The sequence below is a fragment of the Callorhinchus milii genome, unplaced genomic scaffold, assembly GCF_018977255.1.
Source record: "Callorhinchus milii isolate IMCB2004 unplaced genomic scaffold, IMCB_Cmil_1.0 Scaffold5, whole genome shotgun sequence".
Taxonomy (NCBI): Eukaryota; Metazoa; Chordata; class Chondrichthyes; order Chimaeriformes; family Callorhinchidae; genus Callorhinchus; species Callorhinchus milii.
The window spans coordinates 3,204,474-3,218,593 of record NW_024704746.1 but is presented as its reverse complement, the minus strand read 5'-3'; the positions used below and the strand labels follow the sequence as shown (position 1 = coordinate 3,218,593).

Genomic DNA, 14,120 nt, shown 5'->3' with positions numbered 1-14,120 from the left:
GCTGACTCCGAGGTAAACAGGGCGGGGGTCGGGGTGGCGGGGGGGGGGGGGGGGAGTGTGGGCACGGTGATCAGGCCCATCGTTCCTGCTCCTCATCACTATCCCAACTTTAATGGAAGGGGACGTCAGGCGAGAATGGGGTTGTGGCCATAATCGTTTGGGACGTGTCATTCGTTCCTCCGGGTCTGACCTCCTCCTCGTTCCCCCGAGTCCTCCGCTCCACCCTCGGCGGCCGTGCCTCCAGCCACTACGCCCCGAGGCTCTGGAACTGCCTTCCTCACCCCCTTCGTCTCGCTCCCTCGCTTCCCATTTTCAGGTCTCTGCTGAAGACCTTTTTTTTCCACCGCGCCTTTGGTCACCTTCCCCCCCCCCTCCTCCTCCCCCCGGCTCGGCCCCCGGGATCCGTGACTGTGAAGCGCTCTGAGACGCCGTCCGGCGCGGAGGGCGCTGTATAGATCCAAGTTGTTGTTGTTGTCGTCGTCAGGTGCCCGCGACTGCCGGGACGATGGATGAAACGGGATGGACCCCTCGGTCTTCTTTCGTCGAGGAAATTCCTACGTCCTTACGTCATGTCCTGCTGAATCGATGGGAGGGGAGAGGGTTGTGGGCCCTGTTCCCTTCTCTCCGCTGCCCCCCCCCTCACCTGTCTCCCTCCCCGCCCCCCCTCCCCCCTCCCCAACTCCCCCCCCACTCCGGTCGCAGCAGAGGGGCTTTTCAGCCAGTGATCCACCCCACTTCCGGTCAAACGACCCCACTTCCTGTCAAACGACCCCACTTCCGGTTGGCTACTGGCGGATGTGTGGGATACCGGAAGTGCGGTTGTCGGGGCGGCGCGTTGCTGTGGAAACGGCGATTTTTTTTGTGTGCGCGCGGGGGGGCGCGGGGGGGGGGGGAGAGGGGGGAGAGGGGGCGCGGGGGGGGGGGAGAGGGGGGGGGGGGGGACACACCACACAGAGAAACCCGAGAGGCGTTCCCGGCCTTTGTACCCGGACACACAGCGCCATGTGCGGGGCACTGTCAGCGTGAGTGCCCCCCAACCCCCCCTCAACCCCGCCCCCCCCTCAGCCCCGGGCCTCAACCCTCCCAACCCCCCCCCCCAACCACCCCCCACAAACCCCGCCCCTCAGCCCCCCCCCCCCAACCCCCCCCCTCAACCCCCCAACCCCCCCCCACAAACCCCGCCCCCTCAACCCCGGGCCTCAGCTCCTCAACCCGGCTCCAGGCCTCCCCCCCCCCCCCCTCAGCGGAGCTGATATGTGGGGAGATCCTGAGCCTGAGGGACCCCCTCTCCCCCTCTCCCCACCAGCCCCCCCGGTGTCCAGCCCCCCCCCCCCGGTGTCCAGCCCCGGTGTCCAGCCCCCCCCCCGGTGTCCAGCCCCCCCCCGGTGTCCAGCCCCCCCCCGGTGTCCAGCCCCCCCCCCGGTGTCCAGCCCCCCCCCGGTGTCCAGCCCCCCCCGGTGTCCAGCCCCCCCCCCCGGTGTCCAGCCCCCCCCCCCCGGTGTCCAGCCCCCCCCCCGGTCCAGCCCCCCCCCGGTGTCCAGCCCCCCCCCCCCGGTCCAGCCCCCCCCCCGGTGTCCAGCCCCCCCCCCCCGGTGTCCAGCCCCCCCCCGGTGTCCAGCCCCCCCGGTGTCCAGCCCCCCCCCCGGTGTCCAGCCCCCCCCGGTGTCCAGCCCCCCCCGGTGTCCAGCCCCCCCCCCGGTGTCCAGCCCCCCCCCCGGTGTCCAGCCGCGGCCCGGACTGAAGCCGTGGAGACAAAGCCATAAAATATAAAGTATTTTTTGGTAAAATATTCTGTAAAAAAAAATCTCAGAAGCGATGGGAGACAAATATCCAACAACAACAACGCCCTTCACCCCCGGGGACCGCATACAAAGATAGATGCAAAGCCGGTGGTTGTTGGATGGTGGAGGGGGAGAACAAACCCCTTCTGTCTCCTCCCCCCCCCACCCCCCCCACCCCACACACACAACACCCCCTCTCTTCCCCCCGACAACGCTGCTTTGGATCTTCAACGTCCGCCTGAAAAAGGCGCAGAAGAGAAGCGCAGTTTGACGTCTCCTCCGAAGGAGAACAGCGTCTCTCCTGACAATGCGGTGCCCGCTCCCCCTCCCCCCCCCTCACCCCCCCCACACACACACACTGTGAGCTCGAGAATCCCCCGACATGGTGCGGGGCTCGAACCCACATTCTCCAGACGGCAACGGGGCTGAGCAAAGCCTTGACAGCCCTTGGAACGTCCGCGAAAGTTACGTGTGTCAAGTGTGTGTTTTTGCATATGCACAACTGCAATTTGTTGTTGTTATATCAATAATAATACTGCTTGCATTTGATACAGCGCCTTATCAGGTCGTTGAGACGTCTCAAAGCGCTTCACGGGGTACACTGTAAAGTGTAGTGACTGTATTTTGTGGGCGAAACGTGGCAGCCCATTGCACACAGCAGCGTCCCCACAAACCGCCGTGGATCGAGCGACCGATCGTTCTTGGTTGTTCAGGACAAGGTTTTGTTTCTCTCTCCGGCAGGTCTGGGCGGGGGGCCGCTCGGCTGGCCTCAGGGTGCGGGAGGAGTCCCGCCTGCCCCTCGGTGGCTCGGAGAGGCTGCCGGGAAGCGGGGCCTGAGAGGAGCAGCACCCGCGGTGTCGGCTATGGCTACAGCCTCGTGGAGGGCGGACACTGGGCAGATCGCGATCGTGGGGCGTATCGAGTAGCTGTCCGGCAGCTAGCGTGGTCCCACCTTCCTCCCCACCCACCCCTCAGAGGGGCTGTCAGGATGTACGTCACAAACTCGTTCCCCGTCTTGGATGGCAAAGTTCAGCCCATCCATCGACACGTGTTTGACTTCAATCTACGCAACAGCGACGCTTCCAGTAAAAGGTACGAGTGTGCTGGAAGGTTGAGTGGCACATTTGAGCTCTCTGATCCCATTCCCTGCTCTCTTCCCATCATGTCTGTGCTGGTGCTCGCTCCCATTTTATATATATATATATATATATATATGAAGCGGCTCTTGCAGTAGAACCAGCGCAGAATTGATGACACAGTTGTGTCAGTGCTGACCAGCCCCAAACCTCTCGACCCGTTGGTGTGTTTGTCTGGAGGACAGGTACCTTGAATTGATGGAGAGGGTGCGGAGAGGCGGAGGGGAGAACGCGGTGCTCAGACACACCCAGAAGAACAAGAAGCTGCTGGTCACCGAGCGCTTGCGGCTGCTGCTGGACAAGGGGCCGTTCCTGGAGCTCTCCCCGATTGCTGGGATGGGAATGCCGTACGGAGACGTGCCTGCTGCCGGCTGCCTGACCGGTATTAACCTCTGCATTTTAGTTATAATCCTTAATAATAATTTGCATTTGATACAGCGCCTTATCACGTCTTCGAGACATCTCCAAGCACTTCACAGAACATACTGTAAAGCGAATTGACTGTATATTTTGTGGCCGAAACACGGCAGCCAATTGTGCACAGTAGTGTCCCACAATCAGTCGTGGATTGAGTGACCAAAGCAAATGCCCAATGTTTTGCCCTACCCGGGAGTCAAACCCAGGTCTCTTGCTTGCAAGGTGAGTTCACTAACCACTAAGATTTACAGGACTCCACTTTACAGTATATTCTATGAAGAGCTTTGAGACGTCTCAATGACGGGATAAGGCGCTATATCAAATGCAAAGATTATATATATATATACACACATATATATACACTAGCTGCACCCGTTGCAGCTACGCTTGCAACCAAAGGATCCATTATGGAATGTAGATTTCAGTGATACCACTCACGAACCATTTAACCGGCCATAAGTGTGTACGCCTTTAGCAAAACAGACAGACGTTATGTCTTCATTAGTATAAATTATAACAGTGCCTTGAGATCTGTGATGTCCACCTGCACAGGGCATGGACTGCCTAATCCGAGCGGCGGAATGGAGGCGAACGCAACAGTATTTAACAGTGTCTCTTTCTTATAGGGATTGGGAAAATCAGTGGGATCTGGTGCATGGTTATTGCTAATGACGCAACAGTGAAGGGAGGGACGTCCTACCCAGTGTCTGTGAAGAAACAGCTGAGAGCTCAGCACATCGCCCTTCAGAACCACCTGCCCTGTGTGTATTTGGTGGATAGTGGAGGTGGCTTCCTCCCACTTCAGGTAAACAACAACAACAACAAATTGCATTTACACAGTGTCTTTCACGTTGGAAGGATGTCTCAAGGCGTTGGACGATCGAGGATTTGCACACTGGTGGTTTAGAGTAGAGAGCTCCAGTTGGGGAGCGAGCACCAGCACAGACGCGATGTGCCGCTAACCTAACCTAAACCGTAATCTCACTCACTGTGTGGTTGTTTCAGGCGGAGATTTTCCCCGACAAGAACCACGGAGGCAGAATCTTCTACAATGAGGCCGTGATGTCTGCGCTGGGGATCGCTCAGGTGATGTTATTAACAATAATAATACTCGCATTTGATATAGCGCCTTTTCACATCTCAAAGCGCTTCACAGGATATACTGTAAAGTGTGTATTTTGTGGGCAAAATGCGGTAGCCAATTACGCACAGCAGCGTCCCGAACCAGTCGTGGTTTGAGCGACCAATATATTTTAGTTTTTTTTGAAGGGACTATTAGCCCCGGAAAAGCAAACCGCCAATTGGGAGGAGGCGAAGGAGATTCCGATTAATCCCAGCAAAGTTCGATTCTGAGGAATTAATTAATGAAGTAAAAAGTAATAGGTTGAGAAGGTAATTAATTAAGTCAAAAATGTAACCGTGTCCTCTAGGTGGCGGTGGTGTGTGGCTCGTGCACGGCGGGAGGGGCCTACATCCCCACAATGGCCGAGGAGACGGTGATAGTGGACAGGATTGGGACCATATTCCTGGCGGGACCTCCGCTGGTTAAAGCAGCGACTGGAGAGGAAGTCAGTCCTGAGGACCTGGGTGGAGCGACGCTGCATTCAGTGTGAGTACAGGAACATAACCCCCCCCGGGTGGTCCCAGAGGGTCTTCAGCCCTGATCACGGCCTCTCAGAGAGGAGCATACAGAGGTGTATCGTACCTACCACTGGGTGCCCATCACAGAATGGACGGCTTCATGATCCTCTCACTTGTCTACAAATCCCTTCACTCCCTGGCACCTTCCTACCTCTCCGACCTGCTTACTCCCCACTCCACTGCCCCCAACTCTGCAACATTCTCCTTGTTAGCTTTCAAAAGGGAATTGAATAGGTACTTACAAAGGAAGATATGTGCAAGGCTAAGAGGTAAGAGCGGGGGGATTGGGACTAGTTGGAAACTCTTTCAAAGAGCGGGCACAGGCACGATGGGCTGAATGGCCTTCCTTCTGTGCTGTAAGATTCTATGACGGTCTTAAGCGGTCTGGGACTCTACCCTGCGTGAGCGTCGCAAGTAGTTATCTTGAGGCTAAACCTGGAATGAATTTGGGGACCTCGGGGTGGTGCTGGGGCAGCTGTTGACTTAAGTGAGGGTTTGTAACTGCGTGACCCCCCTCTCTTCTCCCACTCTCCCCCCCCACCCCCCCGCACTGGTGTGTCAGGGTCAGCGGCTGCACAGATCACTTCGCAGCGACAGAGAAGGACGCGTACGAGCGAGCGAGGGACATCGTGGCCGCCTTAAACCTGGAGCCGGGGCCCAGCGACCAGCCCGAGGCAGAGGAGCCGCTGTACACAGAGGGGCTGGGTGGCCTGGCTCCGGCCAGCTACACCCACACCTTAAACATTAGGCTGGTGAGTTACCACTGCGCTCACTGGGGGCAGGGAATCCTCCCACTCGGCTCCCGTTATTGATAATAATAATAATAATCTTTGCATTTGATACAGCGCCTTATCACGTCTTTGGGACGTCTCAAAGCGCCTCGCAGGATATACTGTTAAGTGAATTGACTATGTTGTGGTCAAAACGCGGCAGCCAATTGCGCACAGCAGTGTCCCACCAACAGTCGTCGATTGAGTGACTACATTTTTGGTGGGAGAAGGATTATTACTCCCAGAAAGCGATCGGCCAATCGACTAACAACCAGGTTCCTGGTAGTTTCTGGGTAAACAGAGGTGAGTGGAGTAAGGGAACTTGCCCAAAGTTGCACCCCATACGGGAATTGAACCCGGGTCCTCTCGCTTGTGAAGCGAGTGCTCTAATTAATAGGACAGTTTACATTGACAACAGTAGGAGGTCTCTCCTGCGCTTGATAATGCTGGGTGGGGCTGGGAGCTGAGGGGTGGGAGTGGGTGGGAAAGTTGACCACAAACAAGGTCAAAGAGGCACTTCGAATGACTGTATTAATATTTTCAAGGTTCTCAGTCGTTTGACAGACGGAAGCAGGTTCCTGGAGTTCAAGGCTTTGTACGGCACGACCCTGGTAACTGGCTTTGCTCGGATCAAAGGGTGAGGAATGTGGCAGCACTTTGCTTCCGTCCTTTGTAGTAGTAATAATAATAATACTTGCATTTGGCATAGCACCTTATCACGTTTTCGAGACGTCTCAAAGCGCTTCACAGAATGTACTGTAAAGTGAATTGACTGTATATTTTGTGGGTGAAACGCGGCAGCCAATTGCGCACAGAAGCGTCCCCACAAACAGTCGTGGACTGAGTGACCAAACTATTAAAAAAAAAAATTTTTTAAGGGATTATTACCCCACAGAAAGCGATTCTCCAGTTGACGAGCAATGAGATTACTCCTTACTGCTAGGTAAACCTCTGTGTGGAATAAGGATAACTTGCCTAACGTTTCACGCTGCCCGGGAATCAAACCCAGGTCCTCTCGCTCGCGAGACGAGTCCTCTAACCACTACACTACACGACTCCACTATTAGAAAAGAGAAGGGAATTTCTCCAGGTCCATGTCCTGACTAACAATCCTCCAAGTAAGTAGATCATTTGTTTCAGGGCTGTTTGTAAGCCATTGTTGGTGAAAAAGACATGCGCACATTTCACTGTAAAACGATCACCGTCTCTTAAATAACGGCGAGTAACTGGGTAGAGAATCTGTTACACGAGGAGAGTTTATTCCAAAGCAAACAGGCCCATGGGATTTAACGAGAAGGAACGTGGCGCAATCCTAGAATTTTTATTTAATTAGTTTAAACTGATTAAACTTTCAGGTTGTGAATCTGGGATAAAAGAATCGCACATCAGGCAAATAGAATTATGTGTGAGCGGATGATTGATTTTTCTTTCCCCCACCCCCCCTCGCTTCCCCCCATCTATCCCCATCCCCACCACCACGCACACACACACACACTTATCTTTATCTTAATACCCGAATCACAAGGCATGAATGGAGAACCTTTGCATTATGTTAACAGTATAATTCTAGCATCTGTGAGCCAGTTGACACTGGTATTAAGAGCTTATCAATGGGCAAGCTATGCGTTTTTTAGCAGGTTAGACTCCTATTAGTTTTAGCTGGTTAGACTCCAACGCACACTCTGCAGTCACCAGCCTCGGGTCTTGCCAACCTGTGCCTAAATAGTTTCCGGGATTAGGTAAACAGAATACATTCCTCCAGAGAGAGAGAGAGCGCATTCCATTCCCACAATCTATCTCTGGGATTTCCATGTGTAGTTGGGATGCATGGAATTTTCAGCTTGGTTTGGAGACTCTTCAACACGGTGACGGGTTTCCGCATGTGTGCCACCTTCCCCCCCCACCCAAAAAAAATATTAAGTGTTGCGCGGCTATGAGCGATGCATGGTGTTTGTCCCGTTTGGAAGGCCATGGGGTTACGTTCCCACATCGGGGCGATTGAGCTTGCAGTCCAGGCTGACACTCCAGTGCTGTGCTGGGGTAGCAACTGCTGGAGATGCCATTTTTTGGGGGAACGTTAAACTTAGCTCCCATCAGGTCGGACGTTAAAAGGTCCCGCGACCCCGTTGGGAAAGAGAAGGGAGTTTCTCCCGGTGTCCTGGCTGACACATTTCGCCCACAAAATACACAGTCAATTCACTTTACAGTATATCCTGTGAAGCACTTTGAGACGTCTTGAAGACGTGATACGGTGCTATTATGCAATGATTATTATTATTATATGAATTGTTCATTGATTTTATGGCTGAGTGCAGATGGCTGTCCTGTTTGCCTATAAATGTGGTCAGCACCCTTGGCAGTAACTACAAAAGTACAAAACACTTTGAGACGTGCCATCACATAATGTTCTATGTTTTAAAAAAAAACGAGCTCTTATTTTGTTCTCGAGTTCACACCACACCACATGTGTGGGAGGTCAGCTGTGCCTGTACACAAGCCCTTCCGTTCAGGTTAAACCTTGTGGTGGTGTGTGAGAGGGGGAGAGAGGGAGGGAGCTGGGAGAAATGTAGGATTTTTAAGCAAAGCCAAAGTACGAGAGAGAGAGAGAACCATGTTTTGTGCTGACTAGCGGGGCTGGGATTACACTGCTTGAGTGGCTGGGCAGTGGCCTTGAGGGCGGTTTATCCTGAATAGACCTTTGTGTTTGTAGTTCTCTCCAGAATGCTTCGTATCAGCAGACAGTCAGACGCACTCGGGTCACGTTGCTGACTCTGAGCCTTTCCCTCGCTGTTTTGATGACTGACTGAAGAAGTGGAGTCCTGTAGCTTAGTGGTTAGAAAGGAAACTAGCCCAAGGTTTCGCCCTGCCCGGGAATCGAACCCAGGTCCTCTCTCTTACGAGGCAAATGCGCTAACCAATACCTACAAATGTAGTGAATTCTTTTTTTATGGGGTGGGTGGCAAACTCAGTCCTCATAAACTCCTGATAGCTGGACCCTGGTTTAACTCATCGCCCCGTCAATATCCCGGCTACATTTATTCATCTATTTATACTTATACCTAACTCACCACTCCTGGGGGTGTGGCCATAACCACCGTCGAAAAGGAAGGTTTTCAGACGGGACTCGGAAAAAGGGGAGAGAGCACGGAAACAAGCCCCTGACAACCGGGTTCCTATTTACTGCCAGGCAAACAGAGGCATGTTGGTGTAGGGAAACGTGCCTAAAGTTTCGCCCCGGCCCGGGAATCGAACCCGGGTCTTCTCGCTTGTAAGGCGAGTGCGCTAACCAGTACGCTACAGGACTCCACTACAGTGTTAGGTTGACCATATTCAAACAGGTGTGGGTTCCCTTAATTAATTAATGGATTAATTAAGGATTAATTAATGGATTAATTAAGGGATTAATTAATTAATGGATTAATTAAGGGATTAATTAATTAAGACAATAAAAAAATCCAGTGGTCCTTTTCATTGGCGGTGAATTTAATTATTCCGGGTGTTTTGGTTATGGTTAGCGCGTGGGCCTTTTCGAGCTCGTGGTATTTTCTTAAACAANTTTTTTTTCCTGTTTGGCTCAGACACCTCATTGGGATCGTAGCGAGCAATGGCCGACTGAGCCACAACGCTGCCCTGAAAGGCAGCCATTTTGTGCAGCTTTGTGACCAGCGAGACATCCCCATCATATTCCTCCAGAACACGGATCCAAGCGTGACCGAGACGGCCACACTGAGCCAGGTAACAGCCAGGCTTGACGCCGTTTGACAAAGATTTACACCGACTACAGCATGGAAACAGGCCACTCGGCCCAACCAGTCTATGCCGGTGTTTATACTCCACGCTTTTCCTTACCCATTGCTCCCTTCCTCCCCCTTATCTTCCCCTCTCCCTCATGTGAAGGTCTAGTTTCCTTTCGAATGTATCTACGCTATCTGATTCAACCACAGCTTCAGGTAAGCGAGTTCCACAATCTCACTACCCTCTGCAAGGAGTTCCTCCTGAACTCTCTGTTAGATCCCCCCACTAGTCGCTATCTTATACTGGTGCCCCCTGGTTATGGACTCCTCAAGGGTATCAAGGCATATGAGGCAAGGGCGGGTAATTGGAGTTGAGGTAAGATCAGCCATGATCTAATAGAATGGTGGAACAAGCTTGAGGGGCTGAATTGTCTCATCCTGTTCTTATGTTTCCAACCAGTGGAAACAGATTTAATTGTTGCAGTGTGTAACATGGGGGAAAGTGATTGTTATAACAAGGGGGGTGGGTGGGGGTTATAAAATGGGAGTGGGTTATAAACGGATGTCCCTTGTTCGTATATTTTGCACTGTTTGTCCTCTCCTCACCTTTCATGTGTTTCTCTCCCCAGGCTGAGGCAGTCACTAACCAGCTTAAAGCTCAGGCTGCTATGATGTCGGCTGTGGCCTGCTCCACTGTGCCCAAGGTAACCATCGTCATCGGAGGTTGTTACGGTGCTGAGAGCTTCGCAATGGTACGTCCCCGTCTGCCCGCTGCCCATCCGCCCAATTACCTGTTGGATTAACAATTGTGGGAGAAACGCGGCAGCCAATTGCACACAGCAGTGACCCACAAACAGTTGTGGATTGAGGGAGAGATTATTACCCCCGTTAAGCGATCCGCCAATCGACTAACAACCTGGTTCCTACTTACTGCTGGAAAACAGAGGCGTGTGGAGTAAGGTTTTGCCCTGTCTGGGAATCAAACCCAGGTCCTCTCACTGCATATGCAAGGATTATTATTAATATGTCTTTTCAGTGCGGACGATCCTTTGATCCCAATTTCCTCTTCCTGTGGCCTAATGCCCGAGTGGCCATAGTTGGCCCCAGTCACTGCGCTGACTACCCGGGAGCTGAGGCAGAAAGTCGTGATGAGACTGAATTGCAGAGACTGAAGGAGAGGTCAGTAACCTGGGCTGGGAAATGGTGGGCTGGGAATGGGCTTGGGTGGGAATGGGAATGGGCTGGGGTGGGAATGGGGCTGGGGTGGGAATGGGGCTGGGGGTGGGAATGGGCAGTGGTGGGAATAGGCTGGAGTTTTAGAATTCTGACCCACCTCGAATGGAAGGACAACGGGTTCACCGAGTGGAGTTTCACTGCCTTGTCTCCCTGTAGGCTGGAGGAAGAAAGCTCTGCGTTTCATTCATCCTCCAGGGTTTGGGACGATGGTGTCATCTTGCCTCAAGACACTCGGACGGTAATGTTTCTCTTCAATCTGCTCAATCTGATCTGATCGTCATGGTGAACGAGAGCGGGAAAAATTGTATTACGGTCGCTTCACAGGATATACTGTAAAGTGTAGTGACTGTACTTTGTGGGCAAAACGCGGCAGCCAATTGGGCACAGCAGTGCCCCACAAACAGTCGTGGATTGAGCCGTTTTTTTTGAGGGATTATTACTCCCGGAAAAGCAATCCGCCAATCGACTAACAACCAGGTTCCTACTAACTGCCAGGCAAACAGAGGCGCGTGGAGTAAGAAAACTTGCCTAAGGTTTATCCTCGCCCGGAAATCAAAACTGGGTCCTCTCACTTGTGACCGAGTGCTCTAACCACTGAGCTACAGGACTCCACTAACTTATGTCCCTATGTTGCAGGTGATTGGACAGTGTTTGACCATCATCAAACAGCACAGACATCAGCTACGCTGTGTGGGGCGGGGACACCCACTGCTGAGAATGTAACCTGGGAGCCCGAAGAGAGAGAGAGAGAGAGACGGAAATTTTGCTTCTGACAATCAGACGTGTAATCAAAAAATGAATGAACGAATGGTCTTTGCTACTGAAGAGGTCGGGTGGCTGGAGGCCTCGTAATCTGAGGCTGAGTCGTTGGAGCCACGGGGTTTGCTTTCTGAACCAGGTGAGGCACGTCGTCAACAACAACGACAACGACAACAACTTACATTTATATGGCGCCTCTCGCGCAGGGTAGCGTCCCAGAGCGCTTGTGAATGGAATCCACGTCAGGCTGAGATCAGGTGGGCCAAAGCGCCTTTATTCCTGGCTTGTGATTTGCTTCACAATACAATGAAACAAACTGACATTGATACAGCGCCTTTCGCATCGGGAGGACATCTTTAAAGCATTTTTAACACGCTGGCTCGCTGCGTGAGTGGGGTTTGGAGGTGAGGGGTTTGCTGGCAATGGGGTTTATTTATCTGCCTTTATCCACTGAATGACGGAGACCCAAGTCTAAGCTAACGGCTCCAAAGAGGATTAAAGCCACCCTATAAGTGTATCACACAAACACTGTATATTTTCCAGTGCCTTATTACTTTGGATCTTTTCAAAGCACTTTACAGCAAGTACAGTGAAGTGACTTTGCAGGCAAAACGAGGCAGCAATGTTAGCACTGAACAAACTGTGAGGCAAATAAGCAATTTTATCTGGGGGGAGTTTTCGGCCAGGACAGTGGAGAAATTCCTCCCTCTTTTCCAATACTATTGTGGGATCTTTAACGTCGGTCTACCTGAACAGACACAGATGCTGACCTCTGTTTTAACGTTTGTCTGAAGCACTTTCCCTCTGACTACATGGTACTGCCCCCCACCCCAACAACAACAAATTACATTTACACAGCACCTTTCACATCGCGAGGATGTCCGAAGGCGCTGGACAGTCCTTGCCTGAGCCAGGCCCCCATACCTGTGCGGGATCTTTATATAAAGATTGAAATGTGAAGCTGAACAGAAACAGAAAGTGTTGGAAATGCACATTAATAGCTCGGGGAAAGTGAGAGTCTAACACCTTGGGTGTGAAACCTCTGTCACAAGTAAATATTGGGTTAGACCTGAGCCGGCGTTTCTCTTCCAGTTGACGCCTGTCTCTATCTGTTTCCAGCCTTGTCTGTGGGAGTTTTATAATTTCAGATATCCAGGGCTCACTGGCGTTGTCCCTGGCGCCTAAAATTACTTCCATCCTCAGGCTTTAGCTCATTGTATATAGTGTGTTTTTGTTGAGTTTGGGGAAAATCTGGAAGCCAATTTTTGCACCGTTCTTTATGATGGCTGTGGAAACCCGACTCTGAAATGCAGACTGAAATTTCAGACCGCTTGCGAAAACTCAGCACATTTTAAGACCTTTTAAGTCTTAAGCCTAAGAATGTGTCACAGTCCCAGGCCACGTTAGTTCAGCTGTGTAACTCTGATTGTTGTGACTGATTTTGACGGTTTGCTCAATGGCTGACCGGTAATTTTTGTGCGCTGCGGAACGCAATGTTTTGCTGAAGGAAAATAAAGAGATTTGTTGTCTGGAATTATACTTACGTTTTTTTTTAGCAAGCATGACCTACTCTACTCCCATCCCCCATTGTGTCTGTGATGGTGCTCGCGCCTCCACCGGAGCTCTCCACTCTAACCCCATTCCCTGTCCTCTCCACAATGTGGAGTTTGTGTGTATTTCTCTAGATCTTTAATCCAAATCCTCTGCTAAGTGTTAGTCTTTACTTCAAAAGTCCCTCGTGACACAGCATTCCCTGATCTCATAACGACTTGCATTGACACAGCGCCCCTCACACAGGGAAGCGTCCTAGAACACTTGACGGTGGCAGTGCATGACACCGAGCCGGGGGGAACGTGACCGTAAGTACGGGTCGAAGAGGAAGAAAACATTCTGCCCCCCCGCCACCATCCCCCAACATAATCTCTAAGTGGCCTTTGCAGAGAGGCTTTGGAAACTCCCATCTTATTTTGCATTTTGTTTGGAAGAACTTAAGAGAGAAAAGTGGGTCAGCGGAAGCTATCGGGACATCGTCTGCATAAGAAGAGGGCCTGACGGGCTGATTTATTTGATCACAAGACGTTTCGTAAAACCCACAGGCTTTTCAGTTCGAGCGAGATCTTACACAGCCTTCCTACTGCTTGGCTTCCAGCCACATGCTCGGCTTTGTGTTGTGTGTGTGTGTGTGTTGTTTTCAGTGGTGTTCACCTTACACTTCTGCTGGCGTTGTGCGTTCATGATTACTGTGAGGGGAGGGAGTGATTTGCCCCTCCCCGCTTTGTCCTTATTAACAATTGTGTGTTTGCTCGCTTTGCGTTTCGCACGTCTCTAAGGCAAAGCCCTCACGGGTAGCTTGGCCAGAAAGTGATATCAATGGTATGCTGTGTGGTATTAACTGGTTAGACTCCAGCAGTTACCCCAACCCAAGCCTTGGCTCTTGCCAACCCGCGCCTAATTCTCTAGAATTAGGTAAGCAGGAACCGTCCCTCCAGGAAGAGAGAGAGAGAGCACATTCCATTCCATTCCAACAATCTCTGGGATTTCCATGTGTGAATGGGATGCATGGAGTTCTCAGTTTGGTTTCGATGCTCTTAAATATGGCGATGCGTTTCCGCATGTGTCAGAACCCGGCTGACCAAAAAACAAATG

General features: G+C 51.9%; 1 protein-coding gene across 1 annotated transcript; it reads left to right on the top strand.

Annotated features, from left to right (window-relative positions):
- Window positions 1-921: 921 nt before the first annotated feature.
- On the top strand, window positions 922-13,008 carry si:ch211-198n5.11 (methylcrotonoyl-coenzyme A carboxylase 2). Its single transcript, XM_042335803.1, has 13 exons — window positions 922-1,022; window positions 2,523-2,873; window positions 3,103-3,299; window positions 3,961-4,139; window positions 4,340-4,420; window positions 4,765-4,943; window positions 5,538-5,727; window positions 6,291-6,382; window positions 9,324-9,480; window positions 10,109-10,231; window positions 10,516-10,658; window positions 10,872-10,953; window positions 11,352-13,008. The coding sequence occupies exons 1-13, from the start codon at window positions 1,003-1,005 to the stop codon at window positions 11,436-11,438; spliced, it is 1,881 nt and encodes a 626-aa protein (XP_042191737.1). The 5' UTR covers window positions 922-1,002; the 3' UTR covers window positions 11,439-13,008.
- The last annotated feature ends 1,112 nt before the right edge of the window (window positions 13,009-14,120 follow it).

What these genes read in the sequence shown, in the direction of transcription:
- si:ch211-198n5.11 (XM_042335803.1), top strand. Translation starts at nt 1,003, where the DNA reads ATGTGCGGGGCACTGTCAGC. An exon ending in ATGTGCGGGGCACTGTCAGC is followed by an intron (nt 1,023 to 2,522) that starts GTGAGTGCCCCC and finishes TCTCTCCGGCAG; the next exon opens with GTCTGGGCGGGGGGCCGCTC. An exon ending in GTGGCTTCCTCCCACTTCAG is followed by an intron (nt 4,140 to 4,339) that starts GTAAACAACAAC and finishes TGGTTGTTTCAG; the next exon opens with GCGGAGATTTTCCCCGACAA.